Raw genomic sequence first — 24637 nt, forward strand, 5'->3', positions numbered from 1 at the left:
AGTGCATGACAGCTTTTTAGGTTGTTCTGTTGGGAGAGAAAGAGAGAGTCTCTGCGGAATGGAAAGTTCCCAACTGATCGTTCAAATGTCGTTTGTCTTCACAGGCAAACTTAACTGACTTTTTGTTTCCACCAAAAACCTAGAAAGAAACCACGACCACCAACGGCTCTCTTCTTAACTGTTCCCAACATTTTTTTCTTTAACTTCTCTCACATTGTGTGGAACTGAAATTGGTTACTGAAATTGGTGTCACTTATCTGTAAGCAATCAGAAAAAAAAAAAAAAAAAAAAAAAGACAAAAAAAGAAGAAGTTTATTACACAAGCATCAAATAAAATTTTACTAGAAAATAAAGTTATAGCTAAGAAATCGAATTATTTTAAATTAGTTATCAAAATTATTTAATAATATAACAGAAATTATTTATTTTTTTTTAAACACAATGATCGACTAAGCAGTTTTTCTAATTCGACTAATTTTTTTATAATAAGGTTGGGCAAGCCGACAGGGGAATTTAAACTTGCAACCTCTTCTAATTTTGAGATGAGGAATACTAGAGACGAAAAGCTAAATTTAGATTTAACATAATTGCACATAACTTTTTTGTGAGAAATTATTTCATCAAAATCCTACAATTAGTGAAAAGTCCAAAATATTATTGCGGCGTACCAACATTTTTTTTTTTTCCCCTTCATTAAACTGAGATAAATTATTATTTGCTACCCATTGCTTTTATCATTCTATTGACGCAAAAGAGAATTAATAAATAATAAAAAAAGGTATCCCAATTCCTGTTTACGAGTAGACGAGGATGGTAATAGAGGAAACATCATAATATGGTGGATGAAGTCATGTTCAGTATCAACCATCTCAGTTACCATCCATGAATCTCACCACTTGAACTAACCTCGAGAGCTCGAAAACAAGTTTTTCCAATTGTTAAAAGTTTTGTGGCGTTTTATTATTTCAAATATAATACTTTTTTTTTGGTTAGGTTTTCCAATTCGAAAATACTGCATTCTTTTTTGTGTAAGAAAGAATTCTTATTTTTTTGCCAATGACAGTTTGATATGTGTATAAAATATTTTTTTAAGTGTTTACTTGTGTTGTGAATGGTGATGAATTATGTTTGCATGTGTGTCCAAATGTGATTTTAAGAGAGAAGAAATGTCTTCTTTAGTATCCTTTTCAATTTTAATGAAATAAATTTGAAGAGCTGTAATGTTTCTGTTCAACGTGCTCCTAATATTTTGCTGAAATTACTAAAATGTTCAGACCATGTTGCCCTTTTGTGTAGTGCCTTTTTCAGTTTAAAGCAGTTCTCAGTCTCGCGCACACGCTCACTCACTCTTCTCCCTCTTCGTTTCTCAATGGCGGCTACGCAGCTCCCTTTCCAAACCTCATCATCATCCTTCTCCAAACCCCTAAGGCACTCTTTAACCCGAAACCCATTTTCCCAAAACCCCATTCTACCCCTCAGACCCGCCTCCCTTAAACCCCTGGTTCTCAGAGCCGTCGTCTCCCAAAACCCGTCAAAATCCCTCACCCAAGACCCTCAAACGACCCCCTTTAAGCACTGCTTCTCCAAATCCTCAGATGGGTTTCTCTATTGTGAGGGCCTCAAGGTACAGGAGGTCATCGATTCGGTTGAGAGGCGGCCTTTCTACCTCTACAGCAAGCCACAGATCACTAGAAACGTCGAGGCCTATAAGGAGGCATTGGAGGGGTTGAGTTCTGTTATTGGGTATGCGATTAAAGCCAACAACAATTACAAGATATTGGAGCATCTGAGACAGTTGGGTTGTGGTGCTGTTCTGGTTAGTGGGAATGAGCTCAGGTTGGCTCTTCGAGCTGGGTTTGATCCCACTAAGTAAGATTCTACATACCCATCATTTGTTTCAATTTTTGTGTGTGAATAAAAGGTTTCTTTGTGTTACATTATTTTTAGTATCAATGGCATCTATGGGATTTCAATCTGTCATCTAAATTTTGGCTTGCTTTGTGATATGTTTACCTGTGTATGAATAATTGTGTGTTTGGGCTAATTGTGTTTTGAAAATGCGCTTGTACAATTGTTTGAACAGGTGCATTTTTAATGGGAATGGAAAGTTGTTGGAGGACTTGGTTTTGGCTGCCCAAGAAGGTGTTTTTATCAATGTTGATAGTGAGTTTGACTTGGAAAATATTGTTGCTGCTGCAAGAATTGCTGGAAAGAGGGTCAATGTTCTACTTCGGATTAATCCAGACGTAGACCCTCAGGTAATGATGACGATATTCATGAATCATGGAAGTGCAGATGTTAGACATATGAGATGTTTAGTCTGGTCTTTAGAAAACTTAGGAAATATAATCTTTAACTGAAAGCCATTAGTTGGTCATTGTGATGCTTAAGCTAAAAGTCTATGATAGGAAGGTTCTCAATGCGTCTTAACCCTGGAATCATACTTGCCTGAATATTTTCAAGTTTTGGAATGTGCTTGATGCATAATATGATAATTCATGTTATCAATACTTTTTGAGTAATTAAATTAATCAGGAAGCTGATAACAATTAGAATAACTACTTCAAAGAAATTAAAATATAACTAATACCATTGCATTATTGCTTTATCATGTTAACTTTATAGAACAAGATTTTTAGCTTAAGTTCTTAACTACATAGCTAATAAACAGTGTTGTTGCCATGAGTGCATATTTTCACAATGATGTCACAACCATTATGGCATATTCGATTTTTCTCCATATTCCAGCACTCTATTGCTCAGTTCTGAAGTTGGAGAGTTTGCCAACTACCAGGGTGCCACCTTTTTTCAAACCGTTATATGTTATGTGTGCTATGTAGCCTGGACATGGGACAGCCGTTGCGAAAAATCTAAAAATATTAGGACATGAGCACCACAAGTATTTAGGTTCAGATAGTTGTACTTTTGTGAACTTGGTGCCCTTTTTATTTCTTATTGTAAAAATGTAGACAGATCTTTGGCATGGGACACTACCATGCCTCATATATACTGCTCGGACCAGCCTACCCCACCAGTTTCTCCAGCTCCATTAGCAAGTTCAGGCAGTTGTTGGAATATTATTGGAAAGTTATCCATACGGAAGCGCTTGACTGTTACATTGACCTTAAACCATTTGTATATTGTTTTAATATTTCTATTAATTTCTTAGGTTCATCCTTATGTTGCCACTGGGAACAAGAACTCCAAATTCGGTATTAGAAATGAGAAGCTGCAATGGTTTTTGGATGCTGTGAAGGCACATCCGAATGAGCTAAAACTTGTTGGCGCCCATTGTCATCTTGGATCCACTATTACCAAGGTATGCTGATTACTTGGTGTTCATACCCCTCTATATTATTATGTTTACATGTGATATCCTTTCATATCCGTGCTTGTATGAGGTCATTCTGAACACTTCAAGAAAAACCATTATCAACGGGTTATTCTTAATACACAGTTTTTAAAACAGGAACCTTTACAAAAGTTATAATTGTGTCTCAGTGTATAACTTGCCATTTTGTCTATTATAAATTCAGCTGGTAAGTCTTGGTTGGAAGACATTATTATCGGCCATTTATTTTCTTCTTTTTCTGTTCAGTGTTGTTCACTTATGACTCTTCCTGTTTTCGTTTTCTGCTAGTATATGTTCATTTCTTGTCCTTATTGTTATGACAGATGTACACCAACTTCTCTTATCACAAAATCTAAGTCTGTCTCTGTCTTTCTTTCTCCCTCTGTCTGTCTCTGTCCCTCTCTCTCTCTCTCTCTCTCTCTCTCTCTCTCTCTCTATATATATATATATATATAACCAGGTGGATATATTTCGGGATGCTGCTGTTCTTATGGTTAAGTACATTGACGAAATCCGGTCTCAAGGTTTTCAAGTTGATTACTTAAATATCGGTGGGGGACTTGGGATAGATTACTATCATGCTGGTGCCGTACTTCCGACACCCAGAGATCTTATTGATACTGTGAGTATGATCTCTTTTGAATCTTTTTTCCTGCTTAACTATGTAATTCATGTGTGCTTGAGTGATTTGATAACACATTAATTTAGTATTATAGAAAAAGAAGTTAGTAGTCCTGTAGTAGCACATGCATGATACAGTGCTCCTTGAAACCTTCTAACTTTGTTCTGTCTTTGGGATGTTTGAAATTTTATGCGTTTAAATTGTTCTTCAGAATGTTGATTCCATGTATGTCATTTGCATCTACATATATTACAAGAATGTATAGCCTCTTTAAGGATTTGGTTTATGGAGATTATATAAGTGCTATAAGGGATTGGGTCTCCATACCAAACTGTTCTTTTTAATTTTGTACAAAATCATCAATGTTCATACCCATGTACCAGGTCTAGTACTTTCTTTTGTTTTTTGAACCTTTTAGAATTTCTTTCAGATTTTCCTAGGATTGAGTAGTTGAGGCCTTACTTTCTTGTGGGAATTGCAATGAAGCAAGCTAACAGTTTTTTATGTTTGTGGGAATTGTAGTGAAATAAACTAACAGTTTTTTCTATCTTTTGGTTGCTGTAACATTTCACTATACTTTTATCGACATTGATGTTGGGGGTGTAGGTTCGCGACGTGGTCCAATCACAGGGTCTAAATCTTATCATTGAACCTGGGAGATCACTTATTGCAAATTCTTGCTGCTTGGTCAACCGAGTAACAGGTGTCAAAACAAATGGCACCAAAAACTTTATCGTGATCGATGGAAGCATGGCTGAACTCATTCGCCCCAGTCTGTATGATGCTTATCAAGTAAGTTTTCAAGTTCAGTCAACTGCTAGTCTGCTTTTGATGTAAAACTCATTAATGTTAACTGGAGATGACAGACATTCAAATTTTTTTCCCTTGTGAGAGAAAAATAAAGTAATCCGTGATGTAGACTCTTGGATCTTATTGTGTCTGTGGTATGCATGTAAATAATTCTTTCATCACTAAGATTTGATCTGTCTCCCTTTTTTCACTTTGCTATAAAAACTGTTATAATTTTTTCCAAAGAAAAATGTTCATCAGCTTTGTTTCATTTCTCTAGGAATTGCCCTCTTGTTTTTGGTTTGGATCTCATTGACTTGTGGGCATTTGATTGCAGCATATAGAGCTGGTTTCTCCTGCTTCACCTGATGCTGAGATTTCTACTTTTGATGTGGTTGGCCCTGTTTGTGAGTCTGCGGATTTCTTAGGGAAGGATAGAGAACTTCCAACTCCACCCAAGGTAATGTGTAAACTTCTTATGGGAGGGTCACAGCTATAATCTTCCATCCTTGGATACAACTTTTAGAGCAAATGTTAATGATCTTCTCAAATCTGTTCTGGAGGTTTCCTTCTTTATGGATTTTGGTGCTTGATTTCTGAACTAGATTTTCCCATTTCAGGGAGCTGGTCTGGTTGTTCATGATGCAGGCGCTTACTGCATGAGCATGGCTTCAACTTACAATCTTAAAATGCGACCTCCAGAATATTGGGTATGAAATTGTGACTGCCAACAATCCCTACACCCTGATACCAACATCTATGCTCTTTCCAGGAACTTATTTCTCATTGTTTTCACATTGTTTTCAGGTTGAAGAAGATGGATCAGTGGCCAAGATCCGACATGCAGAGACATTTGAAGATCATATGCGATTCTTTGACGGTCTTTGATTGCGCTATTCTTTGATGGTCTTTGATTGCGCTACCTTGATTAGTTAGAGCCAGTTAAAAGTGGCCAGAATTTTTCTGTTATGTTGTTTGTTGTAACATTGGAACCTTTGTATTTGGATATGAAGTTAGCTCTTTAATATGAAGTTGTACCACCTCATTTTGTTTGTTCACTCGAAACAGTAGATTAAGATATAAAAATTTGGAGCAATACAATTTATGGCATTTCCAGTTGCAGAACCATTTTGCATATGGAGATTATTTGCAGCTCATACCAATGAGTTTGATGGGGCAGGAAGCTCCAAGCATGTCATCTTCTTGTGTAGCACGACCTCCTTTTCAGGGGTATTTCAGACTTTTCCAGCATGTTATCTTGTGAGTTGTCAGTAATTATGCGCTTTTACACATCAGATTGTAGAAAACTTACATCATTACTAGTGTTATCAAATGGATTTATATTCCAATCAATGATGGGAAATGGAATTTATCAAAGCTAATCCAACTTTTTTTTTGTGAAGTACAAGCAATGGGGGGAGGGGAGTTTACACAAATTTTCATTGGGTGCTGAGTTTCGAACCTTCGTCTGCATGGATGAAGGTGGAATAGCTCAACCAATTGAGGTATACTCCACTAGTAATCTCACCTCTTTATCCCCCTCCTTGAAAGAACACTCACCTCTCCAATGCAACACAACCACTGCAGGCCGAGTCCAAAACTCTGTCAGTTGGGTGACGTTTTTCCTTTTGTTTTCTATAATACAAATGATATTAGGAGAAGGAGAATTCAACACAAAACATCAAGTGCATGAGCGATTGTTTATGGATATGGATATATGGAATGAGATTCATTTTTCTTTATCAAAACAACAAATTTAAGTAGATAAATTAGCTCAAAAGGCAAAACTAAAACAGACAAAAACTACACAAACAACTATAATGGTCATGTCATAAAATTAAAACTTCATTGAGTTCCAAGTTTCTTTTGTATATGGAGCAAGCTTTTTTTTGAGCTTTTTCTTTCTTCATGTGAAGTTTTAGACACGGCAATATTCCCACCAAGAAGTATGCGGTTCCCTCCAATATATTTGGGTGGAGTTAGAGCAATTGGTCTTTTTTCCAATATTCTATGAGAATCATTTAAACTATTTACTTCCGCAATTGTTGACTTTAATCAGGTCAGGTTCTTGATAGATAACACACACACACCCTCCTCCCCTCTTTTCAATTATGGAGCAAGCATATTCCAATGAATGGATCACTTCCAAAGTAGTGAAAGGCTTAAATAGGGTTCAATTTTAACTACTTCTTTTTCCCACGAAATGTAATCGACATAAGAAAGCATATGTACACAAAAACATTTTGAAAATTCTGAAATTAAGTAATTCTTTTTTGACGTAACAATTTCTTTCATATGTTTATTTATTTATTTATTAGAGAGTTTTACGTTTTACGTTTTCTTTCATTAAAAAAAAAAGAATGAGGACTTATTGCTCAAGTAATAAAATACTTACTCAGTCACGCATTCTTTGGCTTCCACTCTCACCCTCGTCTACATTTTTAAAAAAAAAATTTGATGACTAATTTTATCTTCTTTTCTTCGTGAAGTTTTCAATCCAAAGTCATCCAATGAAATGCCATTAATTAAACAAATAAAATAAATCCATGCCTATACAAATGTTCCAAAAAGAAAAGGTCAGAGTTTCTTGTGTTTTCAGACCAAACTAGGTCATTTTTCCAAGTGCAATATAAAATTCATGCAACATAGACAATTCGCCATCGTGTTTATTATTTTATTATTATCCAAAAATATTAAAACTGAAAAATATAGCACGAGAAGTAATTGAGATGTCCAAGTAACAACTAATTATGATTAATTATACCCTAAACTATAGGATGCTGACAGGACATTTGGATAGATGCCAAGTGGACGGCTGTGATGCAGTATGCAATTGGTGGACATGTCATGATCCTAGTGGCTGTTATTGATTTCCCGCCTTTCAGCCTTACGTACTACGTAGCACACAGCTTTGGAGCGTGCCCATTGGCTGTGCGTTGGGCCGTTAGTGTCGAGATGGTGCTTATGTTTATTGGTTAATCATGGAATCTCCTAATTACCCTCAGCTTTTGCATATAATAACCAGAGTACCCTTTGCTCTGTTAAAAGACTGCTTTTCATTTGTTTCTCGGTCATGATCATGAGAATTTGTTCATCATTATGCTCAATCTGAAGAGGGTTTTGCCCTTCTGCGGCGTCCATGGGGTAGAAAATATGTAAATGCTAGTTCAAAATGTGAACTATTTAGTTATTACAAGAAGGAATGATTGTTATATATACAGATTTTACATACATCAACGGTTGACAGTCACTCACGCGTGCATGAACGATTGTCAAAACAAACTATTAAAAAACCAATCAACATTTTTTCACATCTCATTAGAACTTAATTGGGTCATTGAGCTACGTAATTAGAAATGCATATTTTTTTCCTCATAAAATTTTCATGTTTGTTTTAGTCGACCTTTGGTCCTAAATCTTTTCATACAAAAGGTCAAAGAGGCTCTCTAGCCACATTAACAAACAATCTATTTAGGGTGCTTATGTCAAAGTGGTGTCTAATGCAACCCTAAAGAAACCACTTAGAATAAACAAGAAAAGTATAATACACGAGGAAAAAGCAAAGTAGTATATATAGACGATATTTGGTGAATAAAAATCCATTAGTCCAAGTGGTGAGGAAGTATGGGATACATGTTACGATTTTAGAAAATACAATTAAATAAGAATCAACATGAAGTCCTTAGGGTTAGTTCAAATGGTGATGAAATATGGGATACCATGTTATGATTTTGATAAATAAAGGATTTGATTCTCTCCAATGTAACAAAATACATTGATTAATTAGTCAAATTGAGAGTTTATCAACATGATACGTCAAATTAGTAAGATAAATTTTTCAAGGAACCAAAATTTATTTTGAGTACCAAAGAAAACTCTAACATGATCGCTGACCACTATCTAATGGATATAATACTTCAAATAAACCTAAAATACAAGCAATTAATTGCACATGACGTGATAAACTAATGTTTAAATGTTCTTGTACTACTAAGAATTCAAATATAACTTATCTGGTTTTATAGTCGGTCTAATACTCTCCCTCTTATTGGTTGAATGAAATGTTTCTATTTCATACATTAGAAGTGATCATACATACCCCTTAACCTATCGTAATTCTAATCCTTTTGTGGACCTTTATCAGTGCTTAGGCTAATCTCAAAGGCTTTGGTTTCTTAAATTTTCGTTAACCAAAAATATATAAATGAAAAGTCGGTGCAATGCAATGTGAGCAAAAATGTAGAAAAGCAGGGGCATTTGAGTACACCCACACCCACCTCAACCACTGAGACCTTGGCGGAACTCCGCGTCAAATGTGCTTTTGGATTTCTTCGTGTACATGTCAGCCAGCCGCTGCGTGGAATTATTTTATTTTATTTCTCTCTCTCTCTCTCTCTCTTCCCCCATCTTTTTATATTTTCTCTCTTATTTTTTTTTCTCTTCTCTAGAGGGAGAAGAAGAGAAAAAGGATTGAAAGCGAAGAAAGCGGTTTCAGCCCTTTGCTCCTTGTGTTTCCTTACTCTCTCCATTTCGCTCTCACTGCTTCGCTCGCAAAACCCTAATTCTCACTCTAATTTTCTCCATCTTTCTACCACTCTTGGCTCCCACAACTCAAGATTTCGCTCTTCGGTTTGAGATCGGTCAGTTGCTTCTCCCATTTCAACCTTCTCTTTTCAATTGTTTTTTTACTTGTCTTATTATTTATTTATTTTATTGTAATTGTGTTTTTTGGGAGGATCTATTACTTTATGCTTCATTTCTGGTAAATTGGTGCTGGTTTACTTCTTTTTCCCAATTTTCTCATCATCAGGATTTCTAACTACTTGAAAATCATTGCATTTGTGTAATTCTTGGACTAAACTTTTACTGGGTCTGATTAGAATTTCGCTCTAATTATTTTTAACATTGCGTGCAAATTTTACTATCAATCATTACTTGTTATTGATTTTTTCATTTTTAAAAAGCAGATTTTGAGACTGGACTTGAGTTTCATACTGTATGTTACTCAAGATAATCTTATAAACTGAGTGTCTTGCACAGATTGATGTCTAGGTCGGCAATAATGGTGGTATCTGTTTTACTAGCAACCCATATCTCTGTTTGTTGTTTCTGTTTATAGCTAAATAGTTAGTTGAATTTGGTGGGTTTCCCTTTACATGCCCCAATTGTTTGAAATTAGATGATAACTTACGATGTATTCATTAATCTTATCTTATGCACTTTCGCTGATCTCCTTTGCTGTTTTGTTTCTCATTCCTAGATTATATGCTCGTGTCTGCGCATTAATCCTTTGTTTTCTTTGTTGATTTATGACATATTTATGTTACATTGTAGGGTTTACCGCACTTCCACAAAAATTGGCTGTGCGGTCCTCGTTTTAGGCTGTTATCTTTGAGTTTGTTTCAGTCTATGGGTTCTACTATGGCTGGTGAGTTGCTGGTGAACGCCAATGGCAATGGTAACACCCAGCCTAATCCACAAAGGACTTACCAAGTTGTTGTGGCTGCGACCCGAGAAATGGGTATTGGAAAGGATGGGAAACTACCTTGGAGATTGCCCTCTGATCTCAAGTTCTTTAAGGAAGTCACTGTGACCACATCAGATCCCGGAAAAAAAAATGCGGTCGTTATGGGTAGAAAAACATGGGAGAGCATTGCCCCTGAGCATCGACCTCTACCTGGTCGCCTTAATGTTGTTCTGACTCGTTCTGGGAGTTTTGATATTGCTACTGCAGAGAATGTTGTGATATGTGGAAGCATGGCATCTGCTTTGGAATTGTTAGCTGCTTCTCCTTATTGTCTGTCAATTGACAAAGTATTTATCATAGGGGGTGGCCAGATACTAAGGTGTGACTTTGTTGTTTGTTTCTATATTGCTAACTGTGTTTTTCTTTATTTCTTTTATTAACATTTCTGTATCCAGGGAAGCTCTCAATGCGCCTGGCTGTGATGCCATTCACATTACAGAAATAGAGACAGACATTGAATGTGACACTTTCATCCCTGCAATTGATTCCTCTGTATTTCAGCCGTGGTATTCATCCTTTCCCAAGGTGGAAAATAGCATTCGCCATTCCTTCACAACTTATGTTCGTGTAAGCAGTTCTGCAGTTGAATCCCTTTGTCAAAACAATGATCTGATCTCTAGTAGTAAGTCAGATTCCGTTAAGTGTGAGGTAAAGAATTTCTCTTTCCTGCCCAAGATGATTTTTGAAAAACATGAAGAGCACATTTATCTAAGTCTGGTTCGAGAAATCCTCTCAGATGGCACTTCTAAGGATGATAGGACAGGGACTGGTACTTTATCAAAATTTGGTTGCCAGGTAATCTCAAGCTAAGTTTTTGAGAAATTACTGTTATGTTTCATTTAGCATTCTCTTGATTAAAAGCGGATAAGTGATGTTTACTAATTTTCTTCTTATCTCCACAGATGCGGTTCAATCTGCGCAGAACTTTTCCTCTTCTGACAACCAAGGTGTGCATATGCTCAGATTTGTTCTTTTACATATGTGTTGCTTTTATATTTCTTAATTTTGATAGTTATACCAATTTTCTCTCTTGGCAAGAGGTTCAATTGTTAGAGACTTGAGTTTTTATTTATTTATTTATTATTATTATTTTTTATAAATCCATTTCAGTGCATAAACTGACATACATTGTGGTCATTTGGTCCAATAGAAAGTATTTTGGCGAGGGGTTGTTGAAGAACTTCTGTGGTTCATCAGTGGTTCAACAAATGCCAAGGTATTACAATTTCGATGAACGTTTTAACTCATATGTATGCTTTCCTTGTTTCATATTCTTTACATCACAAGGGGACTACAGTTGAACAAGTTGAGTTTGCGCATGTTGAAAAGTTGATTTGTTTATCCAAAGTTGAGCATTTGAAATTTGTGTTTCTGTTTTCTCCACAGTACATTGATAAAAAGTGATGACTTGTTCTGATGTTTTCAGTAGGGCCATTGCTTTGAAAATGTGTGTAATTTTGTGAAGTAAGAGCAGTTGAAAGGGACCATTTTGGAAGTTTCTTACATTTAAAAATATGTTCTCATTTTTACTTTTAAGAGTTCTATTTATATTTTAACTTTCCATGAGACCATACTTACCTTGCTGGCTTGTAAAAGACATAAACGCCATTGATTTCCTGTTTCTGAAAGAGAAGTTTATGACAAGAAGTAGGTTCTTCTATTTAGTGCTTTATTTGATTTATTGGCAGGTCCTTCAGGAGAAAGGCATTCACATATGGGATGGAAATGCTTCTAGAGACTACCTTGACAGGCAAGTATTTGACTTCCCGAATGTGTGACGAGTTCCAGGTTTCATGCTTTTCTAAGTGATTTTTGTATCCACTTCAGTGTTGGTTTAACTGACAAGGAAGAGGGCGACTTGGGGCCAGTATATGGGTTCCAGTGGCGACACTTTGGTGCTAGGTTAGTGTACTTCAGTTTAAGTTCAGCGTCTAGATTTTTACTTTATCTAAAAATGTCTAGCTTTGAATTCACCTATTTCTCTTCCATATTACAGGTATACTGACATGAATGCTGACTACACTGGCCAAGGATTTGATCAGTTGTTAGATGTTATTGACAAGATTAAAATTAATCCAGATGATCGGCGGATTATACTCTCGGCCTGGAATCCTTCTGATCTCAAATTGATGGCACTCCCACCTTGTCACATGTTTGCTCAGGTTTGTCTTGAGATGGTACATCTTTTGTTTCTTTATCATTTGTCTTTTGTTTTACTACATCCTTATATTTGTCTTTGCAGTTCTACGTAGCCAATGGAGAGTTATCATGTCAAATGTATCAGCGTTCTGCTGACGTCGGCCTGGGCGTGCCATTTAATATTGCATCATATGCTCTTCTGACATGCATGATTGCTCATGTTTGTGGTATGCATTCTAAAGATAGTTTTATCAGTTATTGGATTAGATCATTTTAGCTGGGGCCTTTGTGTCATTGGCCATCTAATGGATTTAAGAACCTTAATGTTGCGTGTTTAGAGTCTATCTTTAATAGACTTTTATCTTGTGCAGATCTTGTTCCAGGTGATTTCATTCATGTTTTAGGGGATGCTCATGTTTACCGCACTCACATCAGGCCTTTGCAGGAGCAGCTTGAGAAATTGCCCAAGCCTTTTCCAGTAAGTTTTGTGATGTTGCATAAATGATCTTGTTTTTGGTTTTGAAAGTGTACTCACTTCACCCCTCCCTCTCTCATTTCTACCTGTTACATGCACTGACCAGTTACAACTGCTTACCTCTATTTTAATGCAGATTTTGAAGATCAATCCTGAGAAAAAGAATATAGATTCTTTTGTAGCGGCTGATTTCGAACTGATAGGTTATGATCCTCATCAGAAGATAGAAATGAAAATGGCCGTATAGGGCTCTCTCAAATTTTCAGTAGAGAGCTCAGAGACTTATCTTTATTTCTAGGCGGAGCTGCTGTTAGTTTCGAGGCAAGTACATGATTTTACATTTTCTTTTTTGTTTCTGCTGACGAGTCTAACCCCGCTTATGCCTCAAATTGTTACTTTACTATTTTAAATTAGTTTGCATAGCATGCGGTTGAGATTTCTTTGGGCTGTAGAGTTTACATATGCATCTCTGCCCATCAAGTTGGTTAGCAGATTCCGTGATTATCTGTATAGTTATTGTCGTATTAAAGAATTCATATGGTGGTATACGTTATGGGGTTGTGAAAATGCAGGAGTCGAGTATGTGTGTCTGGCTACCTTATGATCTGTCTACCGAGAATATTTGATTTAGAATTCTATAAGAAAAGCTTCTAATTTCATAAACAAACCAAAAATTAGGAATGAAATGAAAGGGGTAGCCCTCTTCATAACATGAGTGATAGAAAGAGTGCTAATTAGATGATTCTGTAAATCTTAAGAAAGGCTTGTCCTGCTTCAGCGAAATAAATGAGAGTCGTTTTATGTGCTCTGTTCTCTCTTTCGTTGAGAGTCATCGGTACTGCCCTCGCCCTTGTGGAGTTTTGCCGGAGCTGCTGCTCCCATCTGATTGGGATGATTTTTTTTTTTTTACTCGTGTTCGGCGTTTTGCTTTTTGGTTTAGCCTTATCTGGCTTTAGTTGGATGGGTCTAATAAGGATGGATTGGGGAACTGGCCTGTGTACTGTTTTGATTGTGGGTGTAATGGGTCATTATAACCCCTCATTATAGCCTCATCAGTTCTCTGGCTGGTGGGGGTTCTTGGTCTTGTTTTTTCTTTGGGCCTATTTGACTTTGGACTTGCTGCCCCTTTGGGACCCACTTCGCTTTCAGGCTTTTTGTGAAGTACTCTTCCACTTAAAAAAAAAAAAACAGTTCTGTAAGTTTAAACCAGCATTTAGTGTACAATTTAATTACCTAATCCTCAAATTAAACATTCTGTTAGACTGAAACCTTTATATATCATGTTTCAGGAGCGGGATCTGCAGGTTCATGGTGATGTAGAGTTTCAATACAGATGAATAAATGCTAGGTTGGATATAGTTGAAGCTTTGCATTTGTAGTAATTTGGAATCCTTTAGTTCCACAATACACATGGTGGTTCCAAGGTGATTTAGGATACTTTGTATTTTTTGCTTCCCAGCTTTTTTGAGCTTGCTTTGGCACTTTGCGGTTGATACGAACGCATCACTTTATTTTCTTAATTACTACAAATACTATGGCGTACTGTTATAACAAAATGGAGTTGGATCACATTACTTGTATATTTGGTGGATTTTTTTTCATCAACTTTTCGCTTGTTTTGTTTTGAAAGATCAGTTTTATTTTGGCTTCTCGGCTGCCGTTGCCTGAGCTCGTGATGTACTTGGAATAGGATCCGTTTGGATGCCATTGACATTGATAAAATTGAACTATTAGGACTTCATAGAAAAATTGTCCAAATATAGGTTTTGTAGACCTTCGGATTCACAACTAAGAATTTTCCACTTATATGTTTGCTCAGAAATAAATGTGCCTTGAATAGACTCAATATTCTTGAGTAAATCTATCCATTGAATTTGGTGCCACCTGTTATACAAAACAAATCAAAAGAAAGAAGGGCTCATTCCAACAAGGCCTTAAACAACTATTGGTAACATAAATTACCTCAATCGGATCGAACATGTTCGCAGTTTCAAATTTTGTATCCGGCGTGTGATCTGATGACAATTTTATTTGTCACCAGAAGAAAATGCCTTTTTGCTGATTCGCATTTTTCTTAGTTCAATTCTAACTCTATATAACAAAGAATTGTTATTCGCACTCCAAAATAATCATCTCGTGCTATTCTCATTTAAATTCTTCCAGAGGACGGCTAATTTATTCTTGCCTGGTTACAGTTACCCTGGTCTATAATCCTTGCATTTTTCCTTAAAGCCACAGTTGCTGTGATCTTCCTACTCAACAGTTTTTGGTTCTCCATCTTCTGCTTTACTTGCAGCTTCCTCAGTTGCACTCTTCTTTCTCTCTAGGAACCCAATTAGGTCTCTCAGCGCACATTCAGGATCCTCATTCTTCAGCAACTGCTCTCCTACTTCTGCAGGGGTCACTTTCATGGTGGCTAGCAACTGCTCTATGTCAAAGAAAAGTGTGTGCTCTGTAATTCCAAGGTAATTGGAGGCCAACGTTTTGAACCCACATGGGCTGCAAAACGACATGTGGATGTGCACATCCATTCGACCCGGCCGCACCAAAGCCGGGTCAAGCCGGTCTTTGTGATTGGTGGTGAACACTATGATCCGCTCATCCCCACAGCTTGACCACAGTCCATCTATGAAGTTGAGCAATCCTGACAAAGTCACCTAAAAGAAAATATAGAAAACATATGATCTTGATCAAGTTTTATTATTTTCGGATCAAACGCAACAAAAAACAACCACAATTTTGCTCAAAGCCTCGACCTCGAGCTTAATTGTTGGTTCTCTTCATGTCCAGTGACGCAAGGACAATTTCATGTCATTGCAAACATCTCAAAGTTGGCAAGTTGCAATTTTTTTTCTCTAGCAAATGCAATACCAAAATACTATTTTTTTGTGAGACCAATGAATTACCTCAGTTCTTTGAGCAGAAAAACCATGAGGATTTGTAGCCCTGGCTGCTGAACGCCTATTCTGAATTTCAACAGAGCAATCAATGTCCTCCACCACAAGAATCGACCGGTTCGCGGTAGCAATCAGCAACTTCCTGAGCTCAGAGTTTTTCCTGACATCAGCCAATTCCAAGTCATAGATATCAAAGTTAAGGTAATTAGCCATGGCAGCGATCAAGCTCGACTTCCCGGTCCCCGGAGGCCCAAACAACAAGTACCCTCTTTTCCAAGCCTTCCCAACTTTCCTATAATACTCCTTCCTCTTCACAAATCTCTCGAGATCCTCCATGATCATCTTCTGGGCCTCTCCTTCCATTGCCAATGTCTCGAACGTCGACGGGTGATCCAAATTCACGGATTGCCACGCGTCTCCTCCTCCCATCCCTCTCATCCTCCGATCATACTTCAAAGTGAACAACTTCAAGGTTTTAAATTCTTCCTTAACTTCCTTAGCCTTTTCCAATACATATGGCAAGTAAGAGCCAATGACCAAATCCTTGTGCTTCTTGTTGAAGCTCAATTCCCAGTACTGGAGCTGGGATTTCAGCGTACATCCCCCGAATTGACCTCTACTGTCCGGATTGTCTATGTACTTGGATGGGACTTCCTTGGAAACCAACTTCCAATTGAGTTTGACTCCATTGAAAAAGTCGACGATCTCTTCATTTCTCAGCATGAAAACAGATATCTTGTTTTCTTTGGTTGGCATTGTGACTCTGAATCTTTTTGTGTTGGGGGAGATTGTGGGTCTCAAATACAGTTGGGCAGCCTTGAAAAGTTGGTTGTGGTTGAGACCTTCGAACTCTTCAATGACAAGGGTGAGCTGAGAAGAGAGAGAGCTGAGGAGGCTTCTGAGTTTCAGTGAAACATAGTGTTGGAGCTCACTGGGCACCCAGTCACGTGCCGTGGACCTGATTAACATGGCGGCAGCGGCGACTGAGGTTGCGGTGGAGATCACCGTTTTGGCTGACGGCATTTCCATGTTCTTAGAGAACATCATGGTGATTAAGTTTGATGGGAATTTTCAAATTTTTGTTGAGGAACTATTTAAGTGGGTTCTGGTGGTGAATGTGTTGGAAATTCTGAGGTTGAAGATGGTGAGATTTCTGTGCCGCAAGAAAAAGACCAATGCAGGGTCTTGGAGTAGAAGACGGTGTGCTTTTTCTGGAATCAACAGGCAGATTGACTTGTTGACTTGGAAGGTTGAAATGGTGTAAGAGAATTAATTAATTAATAAGATGGTTTTCACACCAACTGCTTGAAGCTTCGAGGAGGTTTCTTCTTGATGTTCACCATGTGACAAACAAGTATTTTGTTGACTAGAGCTCCATTATCCCGTCTCCTACCTACTCCATAAAAAAAATTTACTCAGAATTCTCTTCATGGAAGAAATGAAAACAATTATCTTCCATGAAGACAAGTGTAGTCTAGTACGCAGAGCATAAGAACCGCACCTGCAGCAAGATTAGGAGCCTTATAAACCAACTCTATTGAGCACATAATTACTATCAAGGTGTTATGGTATTTAAATATAAGACCACTGTACGCAACTTAATATCATTTTTTTTTGGACCAGACCCTGTTGGAAAAAAATTTATTATATTCTACATTAATGTTGTTAAAAAAGTGGTACAAATCACCTTTTTGCATTTATCTGAAGTGATTATTATAGTATAGTTATGGTATTGATAGTTAATGTCTCTTACCACTTGTTTTGTCCCACTATCCAATTTAATCTCGTAATTCGAATTGTTCATGTTTGAATTCCATACCTAAAGATCATCTTTAATAAAAACTAGCCTCTCTGCACGCGCTTCCGCGCTTGCGAGAGGTTTTTTAAAAAAAATAAGTAAATTTATTTTAGAATAAAAAAAAATAATGGGTAGTTGTGTTCCATAAAAATAGGATCCATTATCTGCTTTTTCTTTTTCTTTTAATTTTTTTAAATATGAAAAAGTGTGAATTTACCATATTATCCTCATTTAATTAATAATTTGAATTCTTAATGTTTGCATTAACCAAGGGTATTTTCTGGTATTTTGAATGTTTCACCATTCTCTGCCTTTTGCTTTATATATATAGATTCACCCAAATCGAAAACCACGTAGCCATTTGGTTATTGTTACCATTTTGGGTGGGGGCACACGAAAGACTAATCAAGTTTGAATCTCTCTATTTAGAATGAAAGCTCCCTCACCTATGTGTGAGAAACCAAATCAGAAATACAAAACTGAAGAAAACAAGCTACACCACATTCAAGGCTACCAACCACCAAAGATGCATGAAGTTCACCTGAACTTTATGACTCTGGATGGAGAAAGATTGTCCACACTTTATGAATATTGGCAACATGCCTGAGTATAGCTTGGAAGAAGAGCAGGAGTCGATGTTGAACGAGAGGCGTTGAAGGTTGTCGGTGTTGGAGGACTAGCGTGTTCTATTTTGCGAACTCGCTAATTTGCGAAGCAAGTTTCAGCCTCACTAAATTGGAAGAGCGAGCGATGCGTTTTTTTTACTGTTAGGACTCTACAATCCCATTTTAGTTAGTTCTCCCTCTTACCAAACATGATTTTTAAGTGCTATCTAACCCAGCCTACCAAACATACCCCAAGGTCTTAAATTTGAGTTTGGATAGCTAGTTAGGGTTTTGGGTTTTTTACGAATCAAATATAGAAACTAAAATGAAAATTTTCCGAAGAACTTCACTTCCATTTTCCTTTAATGCGTTTTAAATCAAAGTATGAATGGCACAATGTGAGAATGTGAAGGTGAAAAATGTTCCACATTGGAAAATTAAGAAATCTAGCAAGGGCTTATAAGGAGTTTAGCTACTCCCTCAATTGCCAATTGATTTTGGAGTGGAACCTCAACTTCTATCACACAAAGATGACCAAATGCAAACAAATTCATTCTTAACAAGTCCAAGACCTGAAAAGTACAAAGATAAACAAAGCAAATAGAAAACAAATCTTGTTGCCCCATTTCTTGCATATTCATCTCGTCAACGCTTCTTTGTCAACGAGATAACCAGGTTAATGTACTGGCAGTTCTCCCTTTCCATGTGATCAAGAACATCTTCTTCAAACCTAGGAAACAAATCGTCCATTGCTTCTTCTCCGAATTGGCTCGCCAGAATTGGCTCTGCCACAGCCCTTATGTGAGTGGCAAATATTGCAGCCCTTGTCTTCTTATCAAGACCACTATTAGCTTGCTTTATATAAGAGTCCCAATCATTTTTGAGAACTTCAAGGTTTTGCAAAGTAAATGATCCTTCAGCCTGGATCACCTCTTCTATCTCCTTCGTTGTAGGTGTATAGAATGGCATATTGAATGCGTCCAATTTTTCCTTACCAATCAAACCCTGATAATTCATCAAAATATATATTTCTAAATAGCTAAAAAGGAAATATATTGCAGCCCTACTTGCTCGAATCTAATATTTAATTACCTCTAAAACCATGTCATTGAGTTTCAGTCCTACAAATTCCCAAATGCAGAGGGGATCATGACTCTTTATGCTGCCAGTGATTGTGAGTACCATACTGCCTCCTGGGACAAGCTCTTCGGCACGTGACCTCAAAAAGACTGTGAAGTCCCTTTTGAATTGCTCCAAGTATTGCTTAAACACAGCTGGAGGGCTTGTCTTTGCTATATATATGTTCCCCTTGTTAAGTCCCTCTTCTTCTTCGGTCAACAAGCCTTTTGGAACCTACGTACACACACACGTTGTTGCATTATAAATTATCAGACACGATTTAAATATTATTCTCTTACCTCAGAGATCCAGGGATTGATTAAGCAGTAAACAGTATAATAAGGACACAAGGATTGATTAAAAAAGGAAAAAAGACAGGAAGGAAAGAAAAAAAGAAAAAAAAAATTAAACCTCAGAGATCCAGTGGAGAGCATAAGAAGAGTGAACAAAGTTCAGAGAATTGTTGGGGAAGAGCCTGCCATAGAAAGAACCAGGCATTCCTGCAATAAAACATGACCCAAACTTCTTCTCATGTTCTTCATCAAGTTTCTTATAGAAGCCTGGCAATGACCTGAACCCCGCGTTGAAATCGTTTCCAGGAAGATCATTCAAGAAGGCTTGGAGTGATGGAGGTGGGCGGTTGAGTTTTTGGTAAGTTGTGTGGATGCTGTTTATGATATCTGATACCACCAAAAGGGTGTTGGGTCCTGAAGAGCGTCCCAAGTCTGCTACTTTCAAACACTCTGGGAAGAGAGTGCAACACAGCTCCTCTATGCTTGCACCAACTATGGGCTTCACCATTGAAATCACTGCTCTCTGAAGAAAAAAATAAACGAGGTTGAAGAAAGCATGAATATTGCATAATTCCTCCTCTCTACCAGAATTTTTTTTTGGTGCATAATTTTGGTTATAACTTATAACTATCAAAATAATTTTAGAAAACCACGTTCTTTAAGTGGTGGATATATATATATATATATATATAGTCCCGATTTCTTGGACCACAAGAGTCCAAGAGATTGTGGTCACCCACCGTTGGATATTAATTCAATAGAAAAGTTGATATAGATCTAATTTCCCATTGAGAAGTTGGTTTTAATTCTCGAATTTGGTGACTTCGATACAAGTCCTTTGACTGTTATACCACATAGGATTACATTCCTTTTTAATATTTTCTATTTTATTTTTTATTTTTTCACCCTCATATTTTGTTCCAACATTGCCCCTTATCCCCTTGAATTGGGTGATAATAATTCACGTCATAATCTGAATCCATTTACCATAGTTGTCATTGAGATAGAAAAGGAAATTATCTTAAACATATCCCAGGAATCACGTTGCTATACAAACAGTCATTCTCATAATTAAGCCTATGACATGTGTGCTATAGGTATAATCTGAATAATCTACCTATTACACAGGTATCCGTTGTCACATTGTTTACATTGACTACCCATCTTGTGGTAGAGGTACAATCTTCATCAATTACCTTTGATATAGGTATCACAGTCTTAGCATTGAAGAACACTGCATCTCATATGTTTCTACGTAGGTATTTTTATGCATCTACCTATTCAACGGCTAATGCTACCTACACAACAGGTAGGCACTATGTAAAGGAGAACGAATTATTTCCATACAACTGATTTTTTGGTATAGGCACTTTGTTTTGTTTAATTTAAGATCCACATCCAAATTCATGGGTCTTTTCAAAGGAGAAAGTTCTTCCTCAATTAGAATCAGAAGCACCCTTGACTGCATCCAACCACTAAAGCGTTCACTTTGAAAGGGAATCTATTCAACCCTAATATTTTATACAATATTTTCAAGTCATAAAGATCTTTTCTTCACAGGTTTCCTCAGTTACCTATGATACAGGTATCACATTTTCCTGATTATAACATCTATACCTGATTATAACATTATCACAATATATTTAGACGTTAAGGGTTAAGCAAATTACCAATTACATTGGCACACATGGCATATTGTGATTTGATCAATTGATTAACCAAGAAAATTCTTACATTTATCCATGCTGAAGAAATCCCCCACCCAATTTCAGGAGTCAGAAGCATGGATTGCAGAAAAGATTGCCTTGGAGAAGACATGGGATTACCACTATTAAACTTGACCACCGTAGCTAAAGCCACTAATGAGTTTTCAAGCAGTAACAAGCTAGGAGAAGGTGGTTTTGGACCTGTGTACAAGGTAACATAAATTTATGCAACTAAAGTGAGCTATTCTGTGATACAAGTTTTAAGACTTTTCTAAATGATGATCCATAGGGTACATTGATAGGAGGGAAAGAAATTGCAGTGAAAAAGCTTTCAAAGGATTCCGGACAAGGACTGAGGGAGTTCAAAAATGAAGTTATGCTGATATCTGGACTTCAACATCGCAATCTTGTAAAGCTTTTGGGTTGTTGCATTCAAGAAGATGAAAATATTTTGATACATGAATTCATGACCAACAGAAGCCGGACTTCGTTACAGGTATAATCAGGTATAGATGCGGTGTCTATGTACTTTTAAGGAGAGAAAACCTGTGGTATAGGCACAATACTTTTCTGCGGAGAAAACCATACCTCCATTACAATATGTTGATATTTGTACAACATATTTCATAAGCCACCTTAATCTAATGACAACAAATAAGCTTGTAAAAAAAAAAAATAAAACCCAACGATAATGACAATTGCATATGCCAAGGTATCTCTTTATTTCAAACTGGAAATCAAAATGTTTCAATGTAGTTGAAGACATACAAATAAGAAAATTTTCAACAAAATGAAATGAAACAAGTAAAGCAAAACCTACTGACAGCAAGTAACCATTATGTAAACACTCAAATCTGATGATTACAAGTCTTCCTGCTGTGTTGACTGGCGTGACCACATCTACTGCATTTGTTGGCCCTTCTATCCTCGACTCTAGATTTAATCCTCTTCGTTCTCAGTCTACCTGGTGGTTTTTTAGTTAAAGGAGGTTTGACTATAAAGTCTTCGAGACCCTCCAGGGACTCTTTCTCAACATCAAGAACAAGAACAATTGAGATGTCATAACAATTTCTATAATATTCTGTAGTGAAGTAAGGTTCAAAATAACCAATGAGAATACTTTGACAGAACCTATATATAGCATGACAACATATATATATATATATATATATATCTATTGTACCAAATCAAACAATTACTATATATCTGTACAATAGGTAATGTCATGCCTACATAGAAAACAGAACGAAATATATCTCCTCAATTTCTCGACTTGCCATCAGGCTTGCTCAGAAACTCAGAAAAGCATTACCCAGATAGTATGAAACCCAGAAACCCAGAAAGTATGAAACCCAGAAAATATGTCTCCTCAATTTCTCAATTCAACACGTCTGATACCCAATGTTAGGGACCAATTCCTATTTTTCAACAATAGGTAAAATGACGACTACATACCAAACCAAACGCAAAAACAACAACACACAAAGCAGATTGTTGAAATTGAAATACAAACAATAAAAATACATGTACGTGAGGAACTGCACTCCAGCAACCCAATGTCAGAAGACCCAATCCCTTTTTGGTCAACAATTGATTTCTGGCTTTTGACAATCAGGTTCCTAAAATTTTCATACCCAAAAAACTCACCATTACTGCCGCAACAAATCTGCAACAATTGGGAAGAAATCTGGAGGGCTTTGGACGGAAGGAGCATGATTGCAGGAAATAACCATGAAAGCTGGATGTGTCGATTTATTTACCTTTTCTATTTAATGGCATTGGAAGTAAATAAGTTTAAAAAGAAGGACAAATACTTCACTTATGTGTACACACGCTGGCTAGGAGGACTTCTATTGAAGAGTCGAATTGAGATGTCCTCTATCCATTATATATAAAGAAAATAGGACCTGCATCTAAGAAGCCCTTAATTCAATGATTCAAAAAAGTTTTTTAAAAGGAGTGCAAGAGTGAGTGAACCGTTAAATTTACATCCAACGGTGAGTGACCACAAATCTCTTAGACCCCTGTAGTCCAAGAGATCAGGACTGTAATATATATATATATATATATATATAGAGAGAGAGAGAGGGTGACTAACTTGAAGTAGGGAATTGTTTGCATAGCTTGTTTTCCCAACTCCTCCATTCGTGTGTAGGATATGCTCTACCTTCATTTTTGTGTTCTCAAATAATACTTCTCTCCCTCTTGGTACCAATTCTGCTAGAAGATTCCCACATATTTATAGCCAAAGCCGAGACTTTTTAAAAGTTCGGTAGTGATCTAACTTGCAAACCAAAAACTTGAAACGTTTACAGGTGTATGATCAAAGACACTACAGGTGACGTGGGATTAAGCACGTCATAAGCTAAAAAAAAAAAATTATAATATGATTAGCCAAGTGCACATATTTAAACACCCTAATTATTGAGAGGTGACTTTAGTTCTCAAATAGTGCAACTTATTACGTATGGCTTCATAAGTCACAAACTTTATATATCCTATGCTATGAGTACTAACGCATCTTTGGCATCATTTGACAAAAAGAAAAAAAACAGCATGCACTAATCATGTAGATCGCATACAATAAGATTTCTTGTTTAACTATCACTTCTCTTGAATGAAAAAATTGATGGAAGTGCTGTCTCTACTCTCTATTTCCCTATGATTGACTAATCAAGCTACAGTTTTAATACTTCTAATTGCAAGAGGTAGAGGGATTCAAACTTGGGTGTAAGGGGTGTGCTCAATGTGTGGGAAACTAAGCTAACCCACATATGCCTTATAATTGCTATACTTAAGTTAGCTGCAAAATGGACAATTAATCAATCGGGCCGAGCGGGAGTGTTAACAATGGCGTCCTTCTAAACTTTTCTACTCCAGATACTCAAAATCCTTTTAAAAAAAGCATTAAAAACTACGAACTACATGTTGAGAATGATAAAAAAGTTTAAGAGTGCATTGAGCAGCCTTTGGGCTTGATTTTGAGTTGGTGATGCACCCTCGTTTCATCATCTAGTCTCCCACTTTGCATCAGCCACATCGGAGGCCGCCAAGAAGAGAGAGAAAGAGAGGGAGAGATTGACCTCGAAATTTGGTGTCAGTCAGTCACCTCAAATTTGGAGTTTGGCAAGCTCGCCGTGGCTTCCACAGTTGTTGGTGTGAAGAGAGAGAACAAGAGGAGGGGATGGGGATAAAAAAGATGGAGGATGGCGGTGTTGAATTTGACGCTGACGCTTACGGATGTGGAGAGGAGCGGCGGTCGTGATGAGAGGGGCTTGGATGTTGGTCTGAACAAATTTTTTTTTTTGGTTAAGT

General features: G+C 37.0%; 4 protein-coding genes across 4 annotated transcripts; 2 read left to right on the top strand and 2 right to left on the bottom strand.

Moving 5' to 3' along the window:
• Positions 1282-5888, top strand: LOC18767254 (diaminopimelate decarboxylase 1, chloroplastic). Its single transcript, XM_007199745.2, has 8 exons — positions 1282-1869; positions 2084-2258; positions 3170-3319; positions 3813-3974; positions 4581-4766; positions 5101-5223; positions 5384-5473; positions 5571-5888. Exons 1-8 carry the CDS (start codon positions 1370-1372, stop codon positions 5649-5651), a joined length of 1467 nt encoding a protein of 488 aa, XP_007199807.1. The 5' UTR covers positions 1282-1369; the 3' UTR covers positions 5652-5888.
• Positions 9150-14486, top strand: LOC18768793 (bifunctional dihydrofolate reductase-thymidylate synthase). The gene is made up of 12 exons (XM_007200231.2): positions 9150-9403; positions 10098-10609; positions 10686-11085; positions 11193-11237; positions 11441-11506; positions 11979-12040; positions 12118-12192; positions 12287-12452; positions 12533-12656; positions 12801-12907; positions 13041-13225; positions 14194-14486. Exons 2-11 carry the CDS (start codon positions 10173-10175, stop codon positions 13149-13151), a joined length of 1593 nt encoding a protein of 530 aa, XP_007200293.1. The 5' UTR covers positions 9150-9403; positions 10098-10172; the 3' UTR covers positions 13152-13225; positions 14194-14486.
• LOC18768312 (AAA-ATPase At3g50940) lies at positions 14742-17156 on the bottom strand. The gene is made up of 2 exons (XM_007199111.2): positions 15811-17156; positions 14742-15561 (listed from the first exon to the last, which is right to left on the bottom strand). Exons 1-2 carry the CDS (start codon positions 16846-16848, stop codon positions 15157-15159), a joined length of 1443 nt encoding a protein of 480 aa, XP_007199173.2. The 5' UTR covers positions 16849-17156; the 3' UTR covers positions 14742-15156.
• Positions 18850-23869, bottom strand: LOC109950752 (salicylate carboxymethyltransferase-like). Its single transcript, XM_020570803.1, has 4 exons — positions 23421-23869; positions 19735-20139; positions 19297-19557; positions 18850-19209 (listed from the first exon to the last, which is right to left on the bottom strand). Exons 1-4 carry the CDS (start codon positions 23493-23495, stop codon positions 18850-18852), a joined length of 1101 nt encoding a protein of 366 aa, XP_020426392.1. The 5' UTR covers positions 23496-23869.

The sequence above is a fragment of the Prunus persica genome, chromosome G8, assembly GCF_000346465.2.
Source record: "Prunus persica cultivar Lovell chromosome G8, Prunus_persica_NCBIv2, whole genome shotgun sequence".
NCBI classification, from domain to species: Eukaryota; Viridiplantae; Streptophyta; class Magnoliopsida; order Rosales; family Rosaceae; genus Prunus; species Prunus persica.

What these genes read in the sequence shown, in the direction of transcription:
- LOC18768312 (XM_007199111.2), bottom strand. Translation starts at nt 16,848, where the DNA reads ATGATGTTCTCTAAGAACATGGAAATGCCGTCAGCCAAAACGGTGATC. An exon ending in TTTCTGCTCAAAGAACTGAG is followed by an intron (nt 15,562 to 15,810) that starts GTAATTCATTGG and finishes ATTTTCTTTTAG; the next exon opens with GTGACTTTGTCAGGATTGCT.
- LOC18767254 (XM_007199745.2), top strand. Translation starts at nt 1,370, where the DNA reads ATGGCGGCTACGCAGCTCCCTTTCCAAACCTCATCATCATCCTTCTCC. An exon ending in GCTGGGTTTGATCCCACTAA is followed by an intron (nt 1,870 to 2,083) that starts GTAAGATTCTAC and finishes TTGTTTGAACAG; the next exon opens with GTGCATTTTTAATGGGAATG. An exon ending in TTGGATCCACTATTACCAAG is followed by an intron (nt 3,320 to 3,812) that starts GTATGCTGATTA and finishes ATATATAACCAG; the next exon opens with GTGGATATATTTCGGGATGC.
- LOC18768793 (XM_007200231.2), top strand. Translation starts at nt 10,173, where the DNA reads ATGGGTTCTACTATGGCTGGTGAGTTGCTGGTGAACGCCAATGGCAAT. An exon ending in GTGGTTCAACAAATGCCAAG is followed by an intron (nt 11,507 to 11,978) that starts GTATTACAATTT and finishes ATTTATTGGCAG; the next exon opens with GTCCTTCAGGAGAAAGGCAT. An exon ending in TCTAGAGACTACCTTGACAG is followed by an intron (nt 12,041 to 12,117) that starts GCAAGTATTTGA and finishes TATCCACTTCAG; the next exon opens with TGTTGGTTTAACTGACAAGG.
- LOC109950752 (XM_020570803.1), bottom strand. Translation starts at nt 23,495, where the DNA reads ATGAAGGTAGAGCATATCCTACACACGAATGGAGGAGTTGGGAAAACA. An exon ending in CAAACAATTCCCTACTTCAA is followed by an intron (nt 20,140 to 23,420) that starts GTTAGTCACCCT and finishes TTTTTTCTTCAG; the next exon opens with AGAGCAGTGATTTCAATGGT. An exon ending in CTCTCCACTGGATCTCTGAG is followed by an intron (nt 19,558 to 19,734) that starts GTTTAATTTTTT and finishes GTGTGTACGTAG; the next exon opens with GTTCCAAAAGGCTTGTTGAC.